The 23,070-nt window shown below is 38.2% G+C and overlaps 1 protein-coding gene across 3 annotated transcripts in view; it reads right to left on the bottom strand.

The window, feature by feature from the left end:
- Window positions 1-1,154: 1,154 nt before the first annotated feature.
- The window catches only part of SLC37A2 (solute carrier family 37 member 2), a 56,394-nt gene continuing 34,478 nt past the window's right edge, over window positions 1,155-23,070 (bottom strand). The window contains exons 11-19 of one of the 3 annotated variants that reach the window (XM_075839213.1): window positions 20,076-20,138; window positions 18,301-18,386; window positions 5,328-5,376; window positions 5,176-5,249; window positions 4,916-4,994; window positions 4,550-4,647; window positions 4,363-4,427; window positions 3,073-3,132; window positions 1,155-1,558 (exon numbers count right to left, since the gene is read on the bottom strand). In XM_075839213.1, the coding sequence (XP_075695328.1) occupies window positions 3,087-3,132; window positions 4,363-4,427; window positions 4,550-4,647; window positions 4,916-4,994; window positions 5,176-5,249; window positions 5,328-5,376; window positions 18,301-18,386; window positions 20,076-20,138 (560 nt within the window). In that variant the 3' untranslated portion in view covers window positions 1,155-1,558; window positions 3,073-3,086. Of the gene's footprint in view, window positions 1,559-2,538; window positions 2,620-3,072; window positions 3,133-4,362; window positions 4,428-4,549; window positions 4,648-4,915; window positions 4,995-5,175; window positions 5,250-5,327; window positions 5,377-18,300; window positions 18,387-20,075; window positions 20,139-23,070 lie in introns of all 3 variants that reach the window. The other 2 variants (XM_075839214.1, XM_075839215.1) reach the window with 2 other exon arrangements.

Here is a 23,070-nt window from a genome sequence, read left to right as displayed (position 1 = left end):
AGCGAGACAGCTCATAGATCGGCGCTCGTTTGCTCCGGTCACAAGGATCTATGTATGGGGACGAGCAGTCATTACTACGATCACTCGTCCCCATACATTATCATCATGTCGGCGTCTCCGTTTATACAGAAAGATCCGCTGCCGATGATATTTTGTGCTGCATATACGATACGATCGGCTGTTGAATAAGCGTTCGCGCGTTCATCGCCGGATAGTTTACCGGTTTACACAGAGCAATGATCTGTGAACGCTCGTTTGTCCGATAATTGGCCCGTGTAAAAGGACCTTATTTTTCCTCCCAGCATCAATTAAGCCAATTAGACAAGTTGTAACTGGACGGAGCCCATCACCACAACCTCCCGGGAATCAGCCGCGGTCACTCACATCTAATGAGGATAGCGGGGCATCAGTCACGACACGACAGCTGTGATAACACCTCAGAATCTGCACAGTGACTCACATGGTGGAATTACGTAACAATGTCATAATATGGGATGGGGGGGGGGGGTTCTGTATATGAATCATAGGAAAGACACGACATCCACACCCTGAATGCTGGTCAGTCATAGGATTTAATGGCCTAGCTATAGAGGTGGTGGTCCCCAACTATTGATAAACTACAACTCCCAGCATCCTGACAGCCACAGGTTTTTATAGCATACTGAGACTCATAGTTTTGAAACAGCTAGAAAGTCACAGTTTGGAGGCCTACGATATGGGGGGTGCGGAGGCTGCGGTCGCGCCCGGTTGCGGAGGCTGCGGTCGCGCCCGGGTGCGGAGGCTGCGGTCGCGCCCGGGTGCGGGGGCTGCGGTCGGGTGCGGGGGCTGCGGTCGGGTGCGGGGGCTGCGGTCACGCCCGGGTGCGGAGGGGCCTCTCAGTCACATATTATTGATATTACTTCCGGAAGGTTCTCTGCCTTTACACCAGTTTTAGAGACTTAATTACTGTCCAATAACCCAGAATATCTGGTAATCCAGCACCGACCAGCTCTCACTGGTGCCGGATCAAAGTCATTTTACTGTTTGTGGATTCTACCCATGATATTGAATGTCACATGGTACACATTTTATTTCCGGGTTCCGGCACTTCAGGTGTCGTCGCTGCAAAATGTGTAAAGAACACAGAGGAGTCGCTATATTTTTTTGTAAATTTTATTCACATTTCCTTTGACGTCTCAGACAAAATAATAAATAATTGTCCTGTTCATTTCTTCGTCTGGGATTGTTGTCCCCTATACATTGTATACGGATGGTCAATGAGTCCATTCTGTATGTGGCACCGTGCAACACCCCCAGCGGAGGCGGCACCGTGCAACACCCCCGGGAAGCGGCACAAGTCACATGATTTCTATACTGGAATATAGGGGGAGGGGGGCACTAAGTCTTTGGAGAGCTGTGGTAAATTGACCCAAAATCTTTAAAATCTACTAAAAACAACAAAAAAACTTCCAGCGTTTGCTCATAATAATAGCAGCAGAAAAGCTGAACCGGCCAGCAGAACAGGGACAGGAGCGAGTCACGCGGGCGCTGCACGTCCGACCATCACATCTCTCTAAACCTGAAAACAAATACAAGATGGGAAGAGTTATCTGCCAGACCACGAAGGGTTAAATGCAAAAAAATAAATAAAATAATAATCATCTGTCCGGGACAATGAAGCGCAGATCAGACAGCGAAATATAATCAGGACCGATCCTTCAGACCCAACACCGGATCATGGACACAAAGCCGTTACTGATTGAGTCACATGCACAAAGCAACGACCGTGAAAAATCACTGCAGGATCCGAATCAGCCGACCATCAGGTAACGAGCGAAACGCTGATCACACGGACACTTATGACCACTAGGGGGCAACATTATCACTACAATTCTATACACAGATTCAGAGGAGCTGGACGTGTCATGTGACCAATTTAGACTACTATGCTAATGCACTGAGATAACCGTTTGACTGGGTTCACTCGGTTCAATAAAACGGTTTGTTTTTCTGGGACTGCGCCAAAATGCGGCGTTTTGAAGTGAATTACCAAAAACGCAACAAATCTTTGCAATTTTGCAGCAGTCGCAGCAAAAAAAACAAACTACATTTTTCGCAGCAAATCGCCACTGTTTTTCCTACGGTTGCTGCAAAACACAAACATTTTAACTGCACCGTGTGAACCCAGCCTTAGCAGCTGCTGAAATTTACAATTGACACTGCTGCAGAACCTCTTTTTGAAGTTCGAGCATTAGGTTAAAGGGGTTTTCCATCATTTTAAAAGGGTGTGCTTTCTTTTTAAAAAAACAGCGCCATGTCTGCCTGTGTCTGATATTCATGTAAATAGGGATGAGCTGCAATACCAGACACCGCCATATACAGGAGTGGCGCTGTTTACGAAAAGAAAGCAGATAATTTTTTTCTAAATCCTGGACATCCCCTTTAAATCTCAAATGATTGACATAAAGCCTTCCTCCTTGTAACGCTGCAGCAGTCAGTAAGAATAAGGTGGAGTCAGGTAGGAGGAGCCAAGGTCAGTTATAAAGACGCATCACATACATATTTCTATACATCAGCCGCTCGTGTCGTCCTGTAGAGATTATTTAGGTATTCTGATTTCTTACTTTGTTCATTATTGATCTGCTTAATAGATGGAGACAATTGCTGATCAGTCACATGACGTGTAATTGGCAGAAGAATAATTAGAAATCAATAATTGCAGGAAAAGATCATTAAAGAGTCGTCCAACAGATGCAACACAAACTGCGACAATGTTACGTCGCTGGGTTAGTGGTTAATAGAAGGAATTACTGGGAAAATGGAAGTTACGATGATATTCCAAGGACCTGTGCTGCCCCCTGCTGTCAGGAAGGGGGAGAACAGGGACAAAGACTGAGACCTGTGCCGGGGGTTAGTAATTAATAGTTTCCGTTCTTTTAGATGTAACTACAATAGTGACATGGAGTGTAACGAGTCGTTATATAGGGGGACACAGCGCAGAAAGTTTTGCATCTGATAAGACTCCTTATGAAGCAGCGTCCGTGCGATTTTTGCAGCGAGAGATTTCGTAGTTCGAGGACACAATATACTCACAACGTGCGATATAACTAGTCGAAGGTCCCAGAGTTACTGTGCTTTAATGTCAGACTATCGCTACAAAGACACAGGAAGGACTCGTTCATGAGGTTTCCCACCATAGACTTGTATTACACATAATAAAAATCTGACCTCTGCGGCCCCCACTGACCCCGAAAACAGGATCAGAGTCCCCATTACCAAGGGAGCCGTCTATTAATTACATTTTCCCCATTTGGAACAGGCACTGCGATTCCCGGGGTCCGTGTGAGCGTGGGGACCCATCGATAAGAGTTTTAGCACATAATTTTTTTATGAATCCTTTTTTCACCCCCCCCCCCCCCGTCCCCCCCCCCGTCCACTGAGAAACCTGATCCCCCCTCCTCAACTTTAAAATACACAACCCAATTTTGACGACAACTCCTCAAGGTTCCCCCTTATATTTGTTTTCCGCTCTTGAGCAAGTAAAATTTAAACTCTGTAGAATGAAAAAAACCTTTCTAATCGACTTTGTGTTTGTTTTTTACCATTTTCAAAATGCTTGTCAGTGAATGGAAACCTCATTTACATCAGGGGCTGGACAAATGTTCTGACCGAGTCCTGCTTGCACAGCTGCAGTTTGTTATAATGTAACAATGTAGGTAAGAGCTATTAACCTGGGGTCCAGGATAGGAGAGAGGTTTGTACAGCGGTGTTCTGATATCTCACGGTGGATTGTCCGCACTGATAACATTGTAACAGCCCATCAGCTGCGAGAAGTATTCGTTTTGTGCAGGTTTTAAGCTTCTTGATGTACACAAGTATGTCTCCATTCACTGATAAAAAGCAGAGACCTTGAAAATGGTGAAAAATTGAAACACAAAGTATATTATAAAGTTGCCAAACATTTCATTATACAATGGTTAAAGCTGATCCAGAAAGCCCCTTAAAAGGGTCTCCACTTTGGACAATCCCTACTTATTAAAAGGTCCCTTGACAATAAGCAGATCACAAAGTTTCCCCTGCTGGGACCCCCAGTGATCAGCTGTGATCTGTGGGGTAACCTGGCAGTAAGTTTTCAGTTTCCCTGCAGCGCCACCACAGGAGAAATGAAGTACTACACAGCGTCCATTCATATCAATGTGATGTCTGTAATACAGGACAGGAAGGGTCCTCCAGAGAGAGACGCTCTATGTAACCGCTCTCCACTCTGACCATGAGATGAGGGTCCTGAACAGAGGACCCCCGATATTATCTTATGCTTTGTATGTAAATGGGTTTTCTAGACTGGACAATCCCTTTAACACTGCAGATCTCTCTGTAACTCACCCTCTGGACTTGTTGAAACATGGACACAATTCCTTAATTTCCTTGTACACCAGACGTGCCAAAAACTGTAAGGAGTGAGCAGAGCGGTCAGTAGAGGTCACAGTATATCGTACCATTATATCAGGGAGTGAATCCCGTCCCCCTCACAGAGCGCTCGTCCCGCCTGGTGCCCGGGGGGTGAACTTACTAAACATGCGAGGAGGTCGGCCGCAATCAACATGTAGAAGACGTAGTTCCAGCCCCTGGAGGACAGCACTGACGCGAGGGTCGGTCCCAGAGCGGCTCCTGGATCACATGGGATCAAAATATTATAGAACTTCTCCCAAACCAGCGGCACAAAGTACATGAGAAGCCCCCCCCCCCCCCCCAAAAAAAAATAAATACCACCCGAGATCACTATAGATCCCACATCTACACAATTCCTTCAATCTATAATATTGGACAATTGATGCCGCACTAAAGGGATTGTACTGGACGCGGTCACACGTTTGCTGGAAAGGGCCGAGATTCGCGCTGCAGCCGTTTTATTACAGAGCCTAATTCTTGCACTGACCTATGGAGCCGCAGCCGTCAATAATCGCAGTGACGGTAGAAAGAGCCTTGGAGTTTCCGTGTAAAGATTCGTGTGTTCCCTGCAAGTAAAATCAGAAAAATAATTAACATCCCAAACAGAGCTCCGCGACCCCGGTCCATATCCTGAGCCCGGCAGATCCTGTAACCGTGCACAGGGCAGATACATGGACGCAGTCAGAGCAGGCGAAGCTCCGACATATACACGGCAGATAGAACGCTCCGCCGGCCACAATATCTTACCAGATCTGCGGACACCGCGGTGGTGATGAGTGAATACGGCCCATTAACCAGCATGCCACATATGATGAGCATCGCTGCAGAGAGGAAAGAGCGGAATGTAACACCATATACAGAAGAGGAGACCCCGTATATGAGAGCAAGACACAACTTACCAACTGTGGTGGAAACGCCCGTCTGCCCAAACTGATTGTAGACAAACAGCTAAAAATAAAAGATATAGCATTATATACAGAAGATACCCAGGTTATACCAGCATGCTCCATATCACTATATACAGGAAGATGTATAACTTACACCAGCTGTACATATATAATTATATACAGGAGATACCCAGGGCATACCAGCATGCTCCATATCACTATATACAAGAAGATGTATAACTTATACCAGCTGTACATATATAATTATATACAGGAGATACCCAGGGCATACCAGCATGCTCCATATCACTATATACAAGAAGATGTATAACTTATACCAGCTGTACATATATAATTATATACAGAAGATACCCAGGTTATACCAGCATGCTCCATATCACTATATACAGGAAGATGTATAACTTATACCAGCTGTACATATATAATTATATACAGAAGATACCCAGGTTATACCAGCATGCTCCATATCACTATATACAAGAAGATGTATAATTTATACCAGCTGTTCATATATAATTATATACAGAAGATACCCAGGTTATACCAGCATGCTCCATATCACTATATACAAGAAGATGTATAACTTATACCAGCTGTACATATATAATTATACACAGAAGATACCCAGGTTATACCAGCATGCTCCATATCACTATATACAAGAAGATGTATAACTTATATCAGCTGTACATATATAATTATATACAGAAGATACCCAGGTTATACCAGCATGCTCCATATCACTATATACAGGAAGATGTATAACTTATACCAGCTGTTCATATATAATTATATACAGAAGATACCCAGGTTATACCAGCATGCTCCATATCACTATATACAAGAAGATGTATAACTTATACCAGCTGTACATATATAATTATACACAGAAGATACCCAGGTTATACCAGCATGCTCCATATCACTATATACAAGAAGATGTATAACTTATACCAGCTGTACATATATAATTATATACAGAAGATACCCAGGTTATACCAGCATGCTCCATATCACTATATACAAGAAGATGTATAACTTATACCAGCTGTACATATGTAATTATATACAGAAGATACCCAGGTAATACCAGCATGCTCTATATCACTATATACAAGAAGATGTATAACTTATACCAGCTGTACATATATAATTATATACAGAAGATACCCAGGTTATACCGGCATGCTCCATATCACTATATACAAGAAGATGCATAACTTATACCGGCTGTACATATATAATTATATACAGAAGATACCCAGGTAATACCAGCATGCTCTATATCACTATATACAAGAAGATGTATAACTTATACCAGCTGTACATATGTAATTATATACAGAAGATACCCAGGTTATACCAGCATGCTCCATATCACTATATACAAGAAGATGTATAACTTATACCTGCTGTACACATATAATTATATACAGGAGATACCCAGGTTATACCAGCATGCTCCATATCACTATATACAAGAAGATGTATAACTTATACTAGCTGTACATATATAATTATATACAGCAGATACCCAGGTTATACCAGCATGCTCCATATCACTATATACAAGAAGATGTATAACTTATACCCGCTGTGCATATATAATTATATACAGAAGATACCCAGGTTATACCAGCATGGTCTATATCACTATATACAAGAAGATGTGTAACTTATACCAGCTGTACATATATAATTATATACAGAAGATACCCAGGTTATACCAGCATGCTCCATATCACTATATACAAGAAGATGTATAACTTATACCAGCTGTACATATATAATTATATACAGAAGATACCCAGGTTATACCAGCATGCTCCATATCACTATATACAAGAAGATGTATAACTTATACCAGCTGTATATATATAATTATATACAGAAGATACCCAGGTTATACCAGCATGTTTCATATCACTATATACAAGAAGAAGTATAACTTATACCAGCTGTATATATATAATTATATACAGAAGATACCCAGGTTATACCAGCATGTTTCATATCACTATATACAAGAAGAAGTATAACTTATACCAGCTGTATATATATAATTATATACAGAAGATACCCAGGTTATACCAGCATGTTTCATATCACTATATACAAGAAGAAGTATAACTTATACCAGCTGTATATATATAATTATATACAGAAGATACCCAGGTTATACCAGCATGTTTCATATCACTATATACAAGAAGAAGTATAACTTATACCCGCTGTACATATATAATTATATACAGAAGATACCCAGGTTATACCAGCATGCTCCATATCTCTATATACAAGAAGATGTATAACTTATACCAGCTGTTCATATATAATTATATACAGAAGATACCCAGGTTATACCAGCATGCTCCATATCACTATATACAAGAAGATGTATAACTTATACCAGCTGTACATATATAATTATACACAGAAGATACCCAGGTTATACCAGCATGCTCCATATCACTATATACAAGAAGATGTATAACTTATATCAGCTGTACATATATAATTATATACAGAAGATACCCAGGTTATACCAGCATGCTCCATATCACTATATACAGGAAGATGTATAACTTATACCAGCTGTTCATATATAATTATATACAGAAGATACCCAGGTTATACCAGCATGCTCCATATCACTATATACAAGAAGATGTATAACTTATACCAGCTGTACATATATAATTATACACAGAAGATACCCAGGTTATACCAGCATGCTCCATATCACTATATACAAGAAGATGTATAACTTATACCAGCTGTACATATATAATTATATACAGAAGATACCCAGGTTATACCAGCATGCTCCATATCACTATATACAAGAAGATGTATAACTTATACCAGCTGTACATATGTAATTATATACAGAAGATACCCAGGTAATACCAGCATGCTCTATATCACTATATACAAGAAGATGTATAACTTATACCAGCTGTACATATATAATTATATACAGAAGATACCCAGGTTATACCGGCATGCTCCATATCACTATATACAAGAAGATGCATAACTTATACCGGCTGTACATATATAATTATATACAGAAGATACCCAGGTAATACCAGCATGCTCTATATCACTATATACAAGAAGATGTATAACTTATACCAGCTGTACATATGTAATTATATACAGAAGATACCCAGGTTATACCAGCATGCTCCATATCACTATATACAAGAAGATGTATAACTTATACCAGCTGTACATATATAATTATATACAGAAGATACCCAGGTTATACCGGCATGCTCCATATCACTATATACAAGAAGATGTATAACTTATACCGGCTGTACATATATAATTATATACAGAAGATACCCAGGTAATACCAGCATGCTCTATATCACTATATACAAGAAGATGTATAACTTATACCAGCTGTACATATGTAATTATATACAGAAGATACCCAGGTTATACCAGCATGCTCCATATCACTATATACAAGAAGATGTATAACTTATACCTGCTGTACACATATAATTATATACAGGAGATACCCAGGTTATACCAGCATGCTCCATATCACTATATACAAGAAGATGTATAACTTATACTAGCTGTACATATATAATTATATACAGCAGATACCCAGGTTATACCAGCATGCTCCATATCACTATATACAAGAAGATGTATAACTTATACCCGCTGTGCATATATAATTATATACAGAAGATACCCAGGTTATACCAGCATGGTCTATATCACTATATACAAGAAGATGTGTAACTTATACCAGCTGTACATATATAATTATATACAGAAGATACCCAGGTTATACCAGCATGCTCCATATCACTATATACAAGAAGATGTATAACTTATACCAGCTGTACATATATAATTATATACAGAAGATACCCAGGTTATACCAGCATGCTCCATATCACTATATACAAGAAGATGTATAACTTATACCAGCTGTATATATATAATTATATACAGAAGATACCCAGGTTATACCAGCATGTTTCATATCACTATATACAAGAAGAAGTATAACTTATACCAGCTGTATATATATAATTATATACAGAAGATACCCAGGTTATACCAGCATGTTTCATATCACTATATACAAGAAGAAGTATAACTTATACCAGCTGTATATATATAATTATATACAGAAGATACCCAGGTTATACCAGCATGTTTCATATCACTATATACAAGAAGAAGTATAACTTATACCAGCTGTATATATATAATTATATACAGAAGATACCCAGGTTATACCAGCATGTTTCATATCACTATATACAAGAAGAAGTATAACTTATACCCGCTGTACATACATAATTATATACAGAAGATACCCAGGTTATACCAGCATGCTCCATATCACTATATACAAGAAGATGTATAACTTATACCAGCTGTACATATATAATTATATACAGGAGATACCCAGGTTATACCAGCATGCTCCATATTACTATATACAAGAAGATGTATACCTTATACCAGCTGTACATATATAATTATATACAGAAGATACCCAGGTTATACCGGCATGCTCCATATCACTATATACAAGAAGATGTATAACTTATACCAGCTGTACATACATAATATATACAGAAGATACCCAGGTTATACCAGCATGCTCCATATCACTATATACAGGAAAATTTATAACTTATACCAGCTGTACATATATAATTATATACAGAAGATACCCAGGTTATACCAGCATGCTCCATATCACTATATACAGGAAAATGTATAACTTATACCAGCTGTACATATATAATTATATACAGAAGATACCCAGGTTATACCGGCATGCTCCATATCACTATATACAAGAAGATGTATAACTTATACCAGCTGTACATACATAATATATACAGAAGATACCCAGGTTATACCAGCATGCTCCATATCACTATATACAAGAAGATGTATAACTTATACCAGCTGTACATATATAATTATATACAGACGATACCCAGGTTATACCAGCATGCTCCATATCACTATATACAAGAAGATTTATAACTTATACCAGCTGTACATATAGAATTATATACAGAAGATACCCAGGTTATACCAGCATGCTCCATATCACTATATACGGGGAGATATATAACTTATACCAGCTGTACATATAGAATTATATACAGAAGATACCCAGGTTATACCAGCATGCTCCATATCACTATATGCAAGAAGATGTATAACTTATACCAGCTGTACATATATAATTATATACAGAAGATGCCCAGGTTATACCAGCATGCTCCATATCACTATATACAGGAAGATGTATAACTTATACCAGCTGTACATACAAAATATATACAGAAGATGCCCAGGTTATACCAGCATGCTCCATATCACTATATACAAGAAGATGTATAACTTATACCAGCTGTACATATATAATTATATACAGAATATACCCAGGTTATACCAGCATTCTCCATATCATTATATACAAGAAGATGTATAACTTATACCAGCTGTACATATATAATTATATACAGAAGATAACCAGGTTATTCCAGCATGTTCGATATCACTATATACAAGAAGATGTATAACATATACCAGCTGTACTTATATGATTATATACAGAATATACCCAGGTTATACCAGCATGCTCCATATCACTATATACAAGAAGATGTATAACTTATACCAGCTGTACATATATAATTATATACAGAAGATGCCCAGGTTATACCAGCTGTACATATATAATTATATACAGAAGATGCCCAGGTTATACCAGCCGTACATATATAATTATATACAGAAGATGCCCAGGTTATACCAGCATGCTCCATATCACTATATGCAAGAAGATGTATAACTTATACCAGCTGTACATATATAATTATATACAGAAGATACACAGGTTATACCAGTATGCTCCATATCACTATATACAAGAAGATGTATAACTTATACCAGCTGTACATATATAATTATACACAGAAGATACCCAGGTTATACCAGCATGCTCCATATCACTATATACAAGAAGATGTATAACTTATACCAGCTGTACATATATAATTATATACTGAAGATACCCAGGTTATACCAGCATGCTCCATATCACTATATACAGGAAGATGTATAACTTATACCAGCTGTACATATATAATTATATACAGAAGATACCCAGGTTATACCAGCATGCTCCATATCACTATATACAAGAAGATGTATAACTTACGCTAGCTGTACATATATAATTATATACAGAAGATGCCCAGGTTATACCAGCATGCTCCATATCACTATATACAAGAAGATGTATAACTTATACCAGCTGTACATATATAATTATATACAGGAGATACCCAGGTTATACCAGCATGCTCCATATCACTATATACAAGAAGATGTATAACTTATACCAGCTGTACATAGATAATTATATACAGGAGATGCCCAGGTTATACCAGCCGTACATATATAATTATATACAGAAGATGCCCAGGTTATACCAGCCGTACATATATAATTATATACAGGAGATACCCAGGTTATACCAGCATGCTCCATATCACTATATACAAGAAGATGTATAACTTATACCAGCTGTACATATATAATTATATACAGGAGATACCCAGGTTATACCAGCATGCTCCATATCACTATATACAAGAAGATGTATAACTTATACCAGCTGTACATAGATAATTATATACAGGAGATGCCCAGGTTATACCAGCCGTACATATATAATTATATACAGAAGATGCCCAGGTTATACCAGCCGTACATATATAATTATATACAGGAGATACCCAGGTTATACCAGCATGCTCCATATCACTATATACAAGAAGATGTATAACTTATACCAGCTGTACATATATAATTATATACAGGCGATACCCAGGTTATACCAGCATGCTCCATATCACTATATACAAGAAGATGTATAACCTGTACCAGCTGTACATATATAATTATATACAAAGATACCCAGGTTATACCAGCATGCTCCATATCACTATATACAAGAAGATGTATAATTTATACCAGCTGTACATATATAATTATATACAGAAGATGCCCAGGTTATACCAGCATGCTCCATATCACTATATACAAGAAGATGTAGAACTTATACCAGCTGTACATATATAATTATATACAGAAGATACCCAGGTTATACCAGCGTGCTCCATATCACTATATACAAGAAGATGTATAATTTATACCAGCTGTACATATATAATTATATACAGAAGATACCCAGGTTATACCAGCATGCTCCATATCACTATATACAAGAAGATGTATAACTTATACCAGCTGTACATATATAATTATATACAGAAGATACCCAGGTTATACCAGCATGCTCCATATCCCTATATAGAAGAAGATGTATAACTTATACCAGCTGTACATATATAATTATATACAGAAGATACCCAGGTTATACCAGCATGCTCCATATCCCTATATACAAGAAGATGTATAACTTATACCAGCTGTACATATATAATTATATACAGAAGATACCCAGGTTATACCAGCATGCTCCATATCCCTATATAGAAGAAGATGTATCACTTATACCAGCTGTACATATATAATTATATACAGAAGATACCCAGGTTATACCAGCATGCTCCATATCACTATATACAAGAAGATGTATAACTTATACCAGCTGTACATATATAATTATATACAGAAGATACCCAGGTTATACCAGCATGCTCCATATCACTATATACAAGAAGATGTATAACTTATACCAGCTGTACATATATAATTATATACAGGAGATACCCAGGTTATACCAGCATGCTCCATATCACTATATACAAGAAGATGTATAACTTATACCAGCTGTACATATATAATTATATACAGAAGATACCCAGGTTATACCAGCATGCTCCATATCCCTATATACAAGAAGATGTATAACTTATACCAGCTGTACATATATAATTATATACAGAAGATACCCAGGTTATACCAGCATGCTCCATATCCCTATATAGAAGAAGATGTATCACTTATACCAGCTGTACATATATAATTATATACAGAAGATACCCAGGTTATACCAGCATGCTCCATATCACTATATACAGGAAGATGTATAACTTATACCAGCTGTTCATATATAATTATATACAGAAGATACCCAGGTTATACCAGCATGCTCCATATCACTATATACAAGAAGATGTATAACTTATACCAGCTGTACATATATAATTATACACAGAAGATACCCAGGTTATACCAGCATGCTCCATATCACTATATACAAGAAGATGTATAACTTATACCAGCTGTACATATATAATTATATACAGAAGATACCCAGGTTATACCAGCATGCTCCATATCACTATATACAAGAAGATGTATAACTTATACCAGCTGTACATATGTAATTATATACAGAAGATACCCAGGTAATACCAGCATGCTCTATATCACTATATACAAGAAGATGTATAACTTATACCAGCTGTACATATATAATTATATACAGAAGATACCCAGGTTATACCGGCATGCTCCATATCACTATATACAAGAAGATGTATAACTTATACCGGCTGTACATATGTAATTATATACAGAAGATACCCAGGTTATACCAGCATGCTCCATATCACTATATACAAGAAGATGTATAACTTATACCAGCTGTACATATATAATTATATACAGAAGATACCCAGGTTATACCGGCATGCTCCATATCACTATATACAAGAAGATGTATAACTTATACCGGCTGTACATATATAATTATATACAGAAGATACCCAGGTAATACCAGCATGCTCTATATCACTATATACAAGAAGATGTATAACTTATACCAGCTGTACATATGTAATTATATACAGAAGATACCCAGGTTATACCAGCATGCTCCATATCACTATATACAAGAAGATGTATAACTTATACCTGCTGTACACATATAATTATATACAGGAGATACCCAGGTTATACCAGCATGCTCCATATCACTATATACAAGAAGATGTATAACTTATACTAGCTGTACATATATAATTATATACAGCAGATACCCAGGTTATACCAGCATGCTCCATATCACTATATACAAGAAGATGTATAACTTATACCCGCTGTGCATATATAATTATATACAGAAGATACCCAGGTTATACCAGCATGGTCTATATCACTATATACAAGAAGATGTGTAACTTATACCAGCTGTACATATATAATTATATACAGAAGATACCCAGGTTATACCAGCATGCTCCATATCACTATATACAAGAAGATGTATAACTTATACCAGCTGTATATATATAATTATATATAGAAGATACCCAGGTTATACCAGCATGTTTCATATCACTATATACAAGAAGAAGTATAACTTATACCAGCTGTATATATATAATTATATACAGAAGATACCCAGGTTATACCAGCATGTTTCATATCACTATATACAAGAAGAAGTATAACTTATACCAGCTGTATATATATAATTATATACAGAAGATACCCAGGTTATACCAGCATGTTTCATATCACTATATACAAGAAGAAGTATAACTTATACCAGCTGTATATATATAATTATATACAGAAGATACCCAGGTTATACCAGCATGTTTCATATCACTATATACAAGAAGAAGTATAACTTATACCCGCTGTACATACATAATTATATACAGAAGATACCCAGGTTATACCAGCATGCTCCATATCACTATATACAAGAAGATGTATAACTTATACCAGCTGTACATATATAATTATATACAGGAGATACCCAGGTTATACCAGCATGCTCCATATTACTATATACAAGAAGATGTATACCTTATACCAGCTGTACATATATAATTATATACAGAAGATACCCAGGTTATACCGGCATGCTCCATATCACTATATACAAGAAGATGTATAACTTATACCAGCTGTACATACATAATATATACAGAAGATACCCAGGTTATACCGGCATGCTCCATATCACTATATACAAGAAGATGTATAACTTATACCAGCTGTACATACATAATATATACAGAAGATACCCAGGTTATACCAGCATGCTCCATATCACTATATACAAGAAGATGTATAACTTATACCAGCTGTACATATATAATTATATACAGACGATACCCAGGTTATACCAGCATGCTCCATATCACTATATACAAGAAGATTTATAACTTATACCAGCTGTACATATAGAATTATATACAGAAGATACCCAGGTTATACCAGCATGCTCCATATCACTATATACGGGGAGATATATAACTTATACCAGCTGTACATATAGAATTATATACAGAAGATACCCAGGTTATACCAGCATGCTCCATATCACTATATGCAAGAAGATGTATAACTTATACCAGCTGTACATATATAATTATATACAGAAGATGCCCAGGTTATACCAGCATGCTCCATATCACTATATACAGGAAGATGTATAACTTATACCAGCTGTACATACAAAATATATACAGAAGATGCCCAGGTTATACCAGCATGCTCCATATCACTATATACAAGAAGATGTATAACTTATACCAGCTGTACATATATAATTATATACAGAATATACCCAGGTTATACCAGCATTCTCCATATCATTATATACAAGAAGATGTATAACTTATACCAGCTGTACATATATAATTATATACAGAAGATAACCAGGTTATTCCAGCATGTTCGATATCACTATATACAAGAAGATGTATAACATATACCAGCTGTACTTATATGATTATATACAGAATATACCCAGGTTATACCAGCATGCTCCATATCACTATATACAAGAAGATGTATAACTTATACCAGCTGTACATATATAATTATATACAGAAGATGCCCAGGTTATACCAGCTGTACATATATAATTATATACAGAAGATGCCCAGGTTATACCAGCCGTACATATATAATTATATACAGAAGATGCCCAGGTTATACCAGCATGCTCCATATCACTATATGCAAGAAGATGTATAACTTATACCAGCTGTACATATATAATTATATACAGAAGATACACAGGTTATACCAGTATGCTCCATATCACTATATACAAGAAGATGTATAACTTATACCAGCTGTACATATATAATTATACACAGAAGATACCCAGGTTATACCAGCATGCTCCATATCACTATATACAAGAAGATGTATAACTTATACCAGCTGTACATATATAATTATATACTGAAGATACCCAGGTTATACCAGCATGCTCCATATCACTATATACAGGAAGATGTATAACTTATACCAGCTGTACATATATAATTATATACAGAAGATACCCAGGTTATACCAGCATGCTCCATATCACTATATACAAGAAGATGTATAACTTACGCTAGCTGTACATATATAATTATATACAGAAGATGCCCAGGTTATACCAGCATGCTCCATATCACTATATACAAGAAGATGTATAACTTATACCAGCTGTACATGTATAATTATATACAGAAGATGCCCAGGTTATACCAGCCGTACATATATAATTATATACAGAAGATGCCCAGGTTATACCAGCCGTACATATATAATTATATACAGGAGATACCCAGGTTATACCAGCATGCTCCATATCACTATATACAAGAAGATGTATAACTTATACCAGCTGTACATATATAATTATATACAGGAGATACCCAGGTTATACCAGCATGCTCCATATCACTATATACAAGAAGATGTATAACTTATACCAGCTGTACATAGATAATTATATACAGGAGATGCCCAGGTTATACCAGCCGTACATATATAATTATATACAGAAGATGCCCAGGTTATACCAGCCGTACATATATAATTATATACAGGAGATACCCAGGTTATACCAGCATGCTCCATATCACTATATACAAGAAGATGTATAACTTATACCAGCTGTACATATATAATTATATACAGGCGATACCCAGGTTATACCAGCATGCTCCATATCACTATATACAAGAAGATGTATAACCTGTACCAGCTGTACATATATAATTATATACAAAGATACCCAGGTTATACCAGCATGCTCCATATCACTATATACAAGAAGATGTATAATTTATACCAGCTGTACATATATAATTATATACAGAAGATGCCCAGGTTATACCAGCATGCTCCATATCACTATATACAAGAAGATGTAGAACTTATACCAGCTGTACATATATAATTATATACAGAAGATACCCAGGTTATACCAGCGTGCTCCATATCACTATATACAAGAAGATGTATAATTTATACCAGCTGTACATATATAATTATATACAGAAGATACCCAGGTTATACCAGCATGCTCCATATCACTATATACAAGAAGATGTATAACTTATACCAGCTGTACATATATAATTATATACAGAAGATACCCAGGTTATACCAGCATGCTCCATATCCCTATATAGAAGAAGATGTATAACTTATACCAGCTGTACATATATAATTATATACAGAAGATACCCAGGTTATACCAGCATGCTCCATATCCCTATATAGAAGAAGATGTATCACTTATACCAGCTGTACATATATAATTATATACAGAAGATACCCAGGTTATACCAGCATGCTCCATATCCCTATATAGAAGAAGATGTATAACTTATACCAGCTGTACATATATAATTATATACAGAAGATACCCAGGTTATACCAGCATGCTCCATATCACTATATACAAGAAGATGTATAACTTATACCAGCTGTACATATATAATTATATACAGGAGATACCCAGGTTATACCAGCTGTACATATATAATTATATACAGTGATCAGGCGCGTCTTGCAGTACATGTAGAAGTGAGAAGATGTCTTTGCTACATTCGGACTCCTCAGCGTGGCGTATAGATGGTGATTTACACAGCACAGGCCTCGGAAATTGACCGCTCACCATGGGGGCTGTTAGGATCAACATAACGGCGCAGGTAATTGCTCTTCCTCCGGTGTAATCAGATATTGCTCCGGCCAAGATTCCGCCTGGAAGAGAATAAAAATGGAGGAAACGAGTGATAAGAGACCTTGGGACTGGGGTAGGAAGACAACACGTGGTCCAGAAGACCCGGATATACCACGGCGATATGATCGGATTGCACTGAGGGTCAAAGAACAGGAAGACCCCTGAGTAACCTGCCCGTCTATTGGCCACTACGTTCCATACAAGCGTTTTGTTTTTTTGTATATTCCGCCATTATCACATCCACCGCCGGGTCGTGAAGTACAAATAGTAACTAAGCAACGGAACGAAACACGAGTCGGAAGAGGCTTCAGGAGCGAAATCCACGACTCCACCTCAAACATCTCAGCCCTGATCCAGCGAGTCCTCCAGACGTGACATCTCCTGCCAACGTTTTATTTGACAAATTGAAAGACCTCAACCCAAATACCAGGAAATAACAGGGACAAAGACGTGCAGATTACAGAGGCTTTATACGGGAGGGAAGGAACTCGGCTTTTGGCAGGAGGGAGTCCTCTGTATCAGGCGGAGAGAAGCAGTGACCTGGGGTTGAGGTGAGGCATGGGTGGAGTTCATGCCGTGGCCATCACAGGTCATGGGGGCAGTCATGAGACAGAAGGAACAGGGTCATAGGGATAGCCCGTGAGAGGGGCACGAAAGCCTGATATAGACCTGTAATAGCTGCCCGTTCAGCCCAGACACCACCATGAATAAGCAGGTGCAGCCCATCCCCCCTGCCAGACATGTAATATAGCGTATAGCAACCATAGAGGAGCAGAACTTCTAGTAACACGTGTTTAGCCACGACAACCAGAGTGAAAACCTGCAATGTTTACACTGCCGCCTGCGCGCCGAGAACAGCGTAAAGTCTCATGTAGACCACCCCTTTTATAAGCATGAGCGGCGATCAGCCACGGGGGGCGACTTCTATGCCCTAATAAGGCATATGGACAGGGGTTGTTGTGGGGGCCCAACTCATTTAAAGGGAGTGTCCAGTTTAAGAAACCAATTTCCATACACAATATTAGGAAATTCTGACATAATAGTGGGGGGGGGGGGTCCTCTGACCAAAAGACGACGATCTCGAACAACGTGGAGAGCGGTTACATAGAGCGGCTCTCTCTCTCTGGAGGACCCATCCTGTATTACACAGACAACACATTGATATGAATGGGCACGGTGTAATTCTGAAATCCCTCCAATGGTGGCGCTGTAGGGAAGATGAACACTAAGAACCTACCCACGCGACAGGGATCCCTGGCTGTGAGATGGCCGTTTTTTGAACGGCTGTCACACGGCCGCAGTAGAAACAATAGACCCCAAATGGGGCTATTCTCATGGCCGATTTTTAGACGGCCCCATAAACCGGGCCGTCAAAAAATGGGCATGGCCTATTTCATTTCCCCGGCCGCTCGGCTCCCATAGAAGTCTATGGGGTTGTGTGAAGCACGGCTGTCACGTGGATGTGATTCGAGTAACGGCCATGCTTTCTGCCGCTCGCTCGCTCTCTACTCCTTATAGTGCATGTGAGGGGGGGAGAAGATTTCAAGTCATCAACTAGGTGAATTGTCACTTGGAGTAAAACTTTTATAGGATCAGAGGTTGGAGGTGCGGTGGATTCTAAGATGTTGTTTGTTCTTCAATGGATGGAGGAGACTGAATGATGACCTCACATTGTAGGGAGGAACAAGTGACTGTAGGGCGCATCTTACCCAAAATGCCGCCTGCATCAAACAATGTGGACATGTCTCCAGCCGTCTTGGGATCGAAGTGAGCTGGAAGAAATAGACGTCACTTAAATTACAGAATATACACCACACGTAGAAAACGGAAAGGCAAAGCTTAAAGGGCACGTCCAGCCATATGTAAATTTACCTTAAATGGCCTGTCCAGGCTATAAAAACACGTCTACTGTCTTCCAGAAACAGCACCACACCTGTCCATAGGTTGTGTGTGGTATTGCAACTGAGCTTCATTGACGTGAATGGGGCCGAGCTGCAATACCACACACATCCTGTGAACAGATGTGGCGCGTTTTCTAATCCTGTACAACCCCATTGATTATTATTTAATAAAAAGTTCTGCAACTTTACAATATACATTGGCCGACAAGTACCAAACTCCGTGCGCCGCTTTTATGGTACATTTTCAACGGTAAAATCATCAGATCCCAGAAGAACTGAACGGACAAGGATTTGTTCAATTGACATGATGGGGAGATTAGATTATGAGCTCAGCTGGAGAGAAGGATTCCGGTGAGAGATTACAGCCTGTGACAGGAGAATATATGAGTAATTAATCCCTCCTAATCTAGGATTTCTCAGTAAAGCGCTCGCGTGGACGTCCTGTGCGGAGATGATTGAAGCCGTCAGCGTTTACCTGCCTGACGGTCGTGATTTGGCCTCTTCTAGAAGACACAGCTCTTATTTTATACAATTAGAAGAGGGTGTACAAATATTTGCAATTCCTCTAGTCGCACATTACACTCCGGAGATCCAGCCGGGGAATCAGGTGAGTAACATATACAAACAGCCGAAATTGTAGAGTCAACACACGAGGCAACAAGATGGGGGGGGGGGGGGGTGAAAGCGTCTGACGGTATAGATACACCTTGATGGCATGCTATCAGTCCTGTGTAAATAAAGCTCAATTATTGTCGAAAGAAAAGTTCCGCAACTTGCTGATGGACAGTTTTAGTTCCTCACCATTTTCAAGAGACCTGCTTGCTGTCAGTGAATAGCAACACTGTTTAGATCTCAAGGGTAAAAACACTAACAGTGGTATACGGCTTGTTAATGTATCAGTACTGTTTCATACAATAAGGTGGGTTTTCAGCCTCCAGATATAGACAAGAATGTTTCTATTCACGAATGGCAAGCAGAGTTTTAAAATAGTAATTAAAACACAAAATATATTTAACCCCTTAAGGACGCAGCCTAGTTTGGGCCTTAAGGCTCAGAGCCCATTTTTGAAATCTGACATATTTCACTTTATGTGGTAATAACGTCGGAATGCTTAAACCTATGCAAGCGATTCCGAGATTGTTTTCTCGTGACACTTTGGGCTTCATGTTCGTGGTAAAATTTGGTCGATATATTCAGTCTTTATTTGAGAAAAATTGCAAAATTTAGAGAAAATTTAGAAAAAATAGCATTTTTCAGAATTTAAATGCATCTGCTTGTAAAACAGACGGTTATACCAGCCACAATAGTCACTAGTTCACATTTCCCATATGTCTACTTTATGTTGACATCGTTTTTTGAACATTCTTTTATTTTTCTTGGACGTTACAAGGCTTAGAACATAAACAGCAATTTCTCATATTTTTAAGAAAATTTCAAAAGCCTTTTTTTTAAGGTACCTGTTCAGTTCTGAAGTGGCTTTGAGGGGCCTATGTATTAGAAACCCCCATAAAGCACCCCATTTTAAAAACTAGACCCCTCAAAGTATTCAAAACAGCATTTAGAAAGTTTTTTAACCCTTCAGGAATTTCACAGGAATTAAAGCAAAGTGGAGGTGAAATTTGCAAATTTCGTTTTTATTTCTGAATTTCAATTTTATTCTATTTTTTTTCTGTAACAAAGAAGGTTTTACCAGAGAAACACAACTAAATATGTATTGTCCAGATTCTGCAGTTTTTAGAAATGTCCCACATGTGGCTCTAGTGCGCTCGTGGAATAAAACACAAGCCCCAGAAGCAAAGAAGCACCTAGTGCATTTTGGTGGTGCTTTTTTATTAGCATATATTTTAGGCAGCATGCCAGGTTTGGAGAGGTGTTGAGGTGCCAAAACAGTAGGAATCCCCCAAAACTGACCCCATTTTGGAAACTGCACCCCTCAGGGAATTAATTTATGGTTATTGTTACCATTTTGACCCCGTAGTTTTTTCACAGCGCGTATTTGAATTGGGCTGTGAAATTAAAAGAATGACAATTTTTCCAATAAGATGTCATTTTTGATCAGAATTTCTTATTTTCACAGGGAACAAAATGCCCCATTTTGTTGCCCAATTTGTCCTGAGTGCGGCAATACCCCATTTGTGGTGATAAACTGCCGTTTGGGCCCATGGGAGGGCTCAGAAGGAAAGGAGCGCTATGTGTTTGTTGGAGTCCAGATTTTGCTGTATTGGTTTTCGGGTGCCATGTCGCATTTGCAGAGCCTCAGAGGTATCAAAGCAATGGAAACCCACCAAAAGTGACCCCATTTTGGAAACAAAACCCCTCAAGGAATTTATTTATGGGTGTTGTGACCATTTAGACCCCACAGTTTTTTCACAGAACTTATTTAAATTGGGCTGTGAATTTAAAAAGAAAAACTTTTTTCCAATAAGATGTAGTTTTGGCTCAAAATGTCTTATTTTCACAACGAATAAAATACCCCATTTTGTTGCCAAATTTGTCCTGAGTGCGGCAATACCCTATTTGTGGCCATAAACTGCCGTTTGGGCCCATGGGAGGTATTAGAAGGAAAGGAGCGCTGTGTGTTCTTTGGAGCAGAGATTTTGCTGGATTGGTTTTCGGGTGCCATGTCGCATTTGCAGAGCCCCAAAGGTATCAAAGCAATGGAAACCCACCAGAAGTGACCCCATTTTGGAAACTACACCCCTCAAGGAATTCATTTATGGGTGTTGTGACCATTTAGACTCCACAGTTTTTTCACAGAATTTATTTGAATTGGGCTGTGAATTCAAAAAAATGAAATTTTTTC

The sequence above is a fragment of the Rhinoderma darwinii genome, chromosome 10, assembly GCF_050947455.1.
Source record: "Rhinoderma darwinii isolate aRhiDar2 chromosome 10, aRhiDar2.hap1, whole genome shotgun sequence".
Classification (NCBI taxonomy): Eukaryota; Metazoa; Chordata; class Amphibia; order Anura; family Rhinodermatidae; genus Rhinoderma; species Rhinoderma darwinii.
This window is presented reverse-complemented; position numbering and strand designations above follow the sequence as displayed.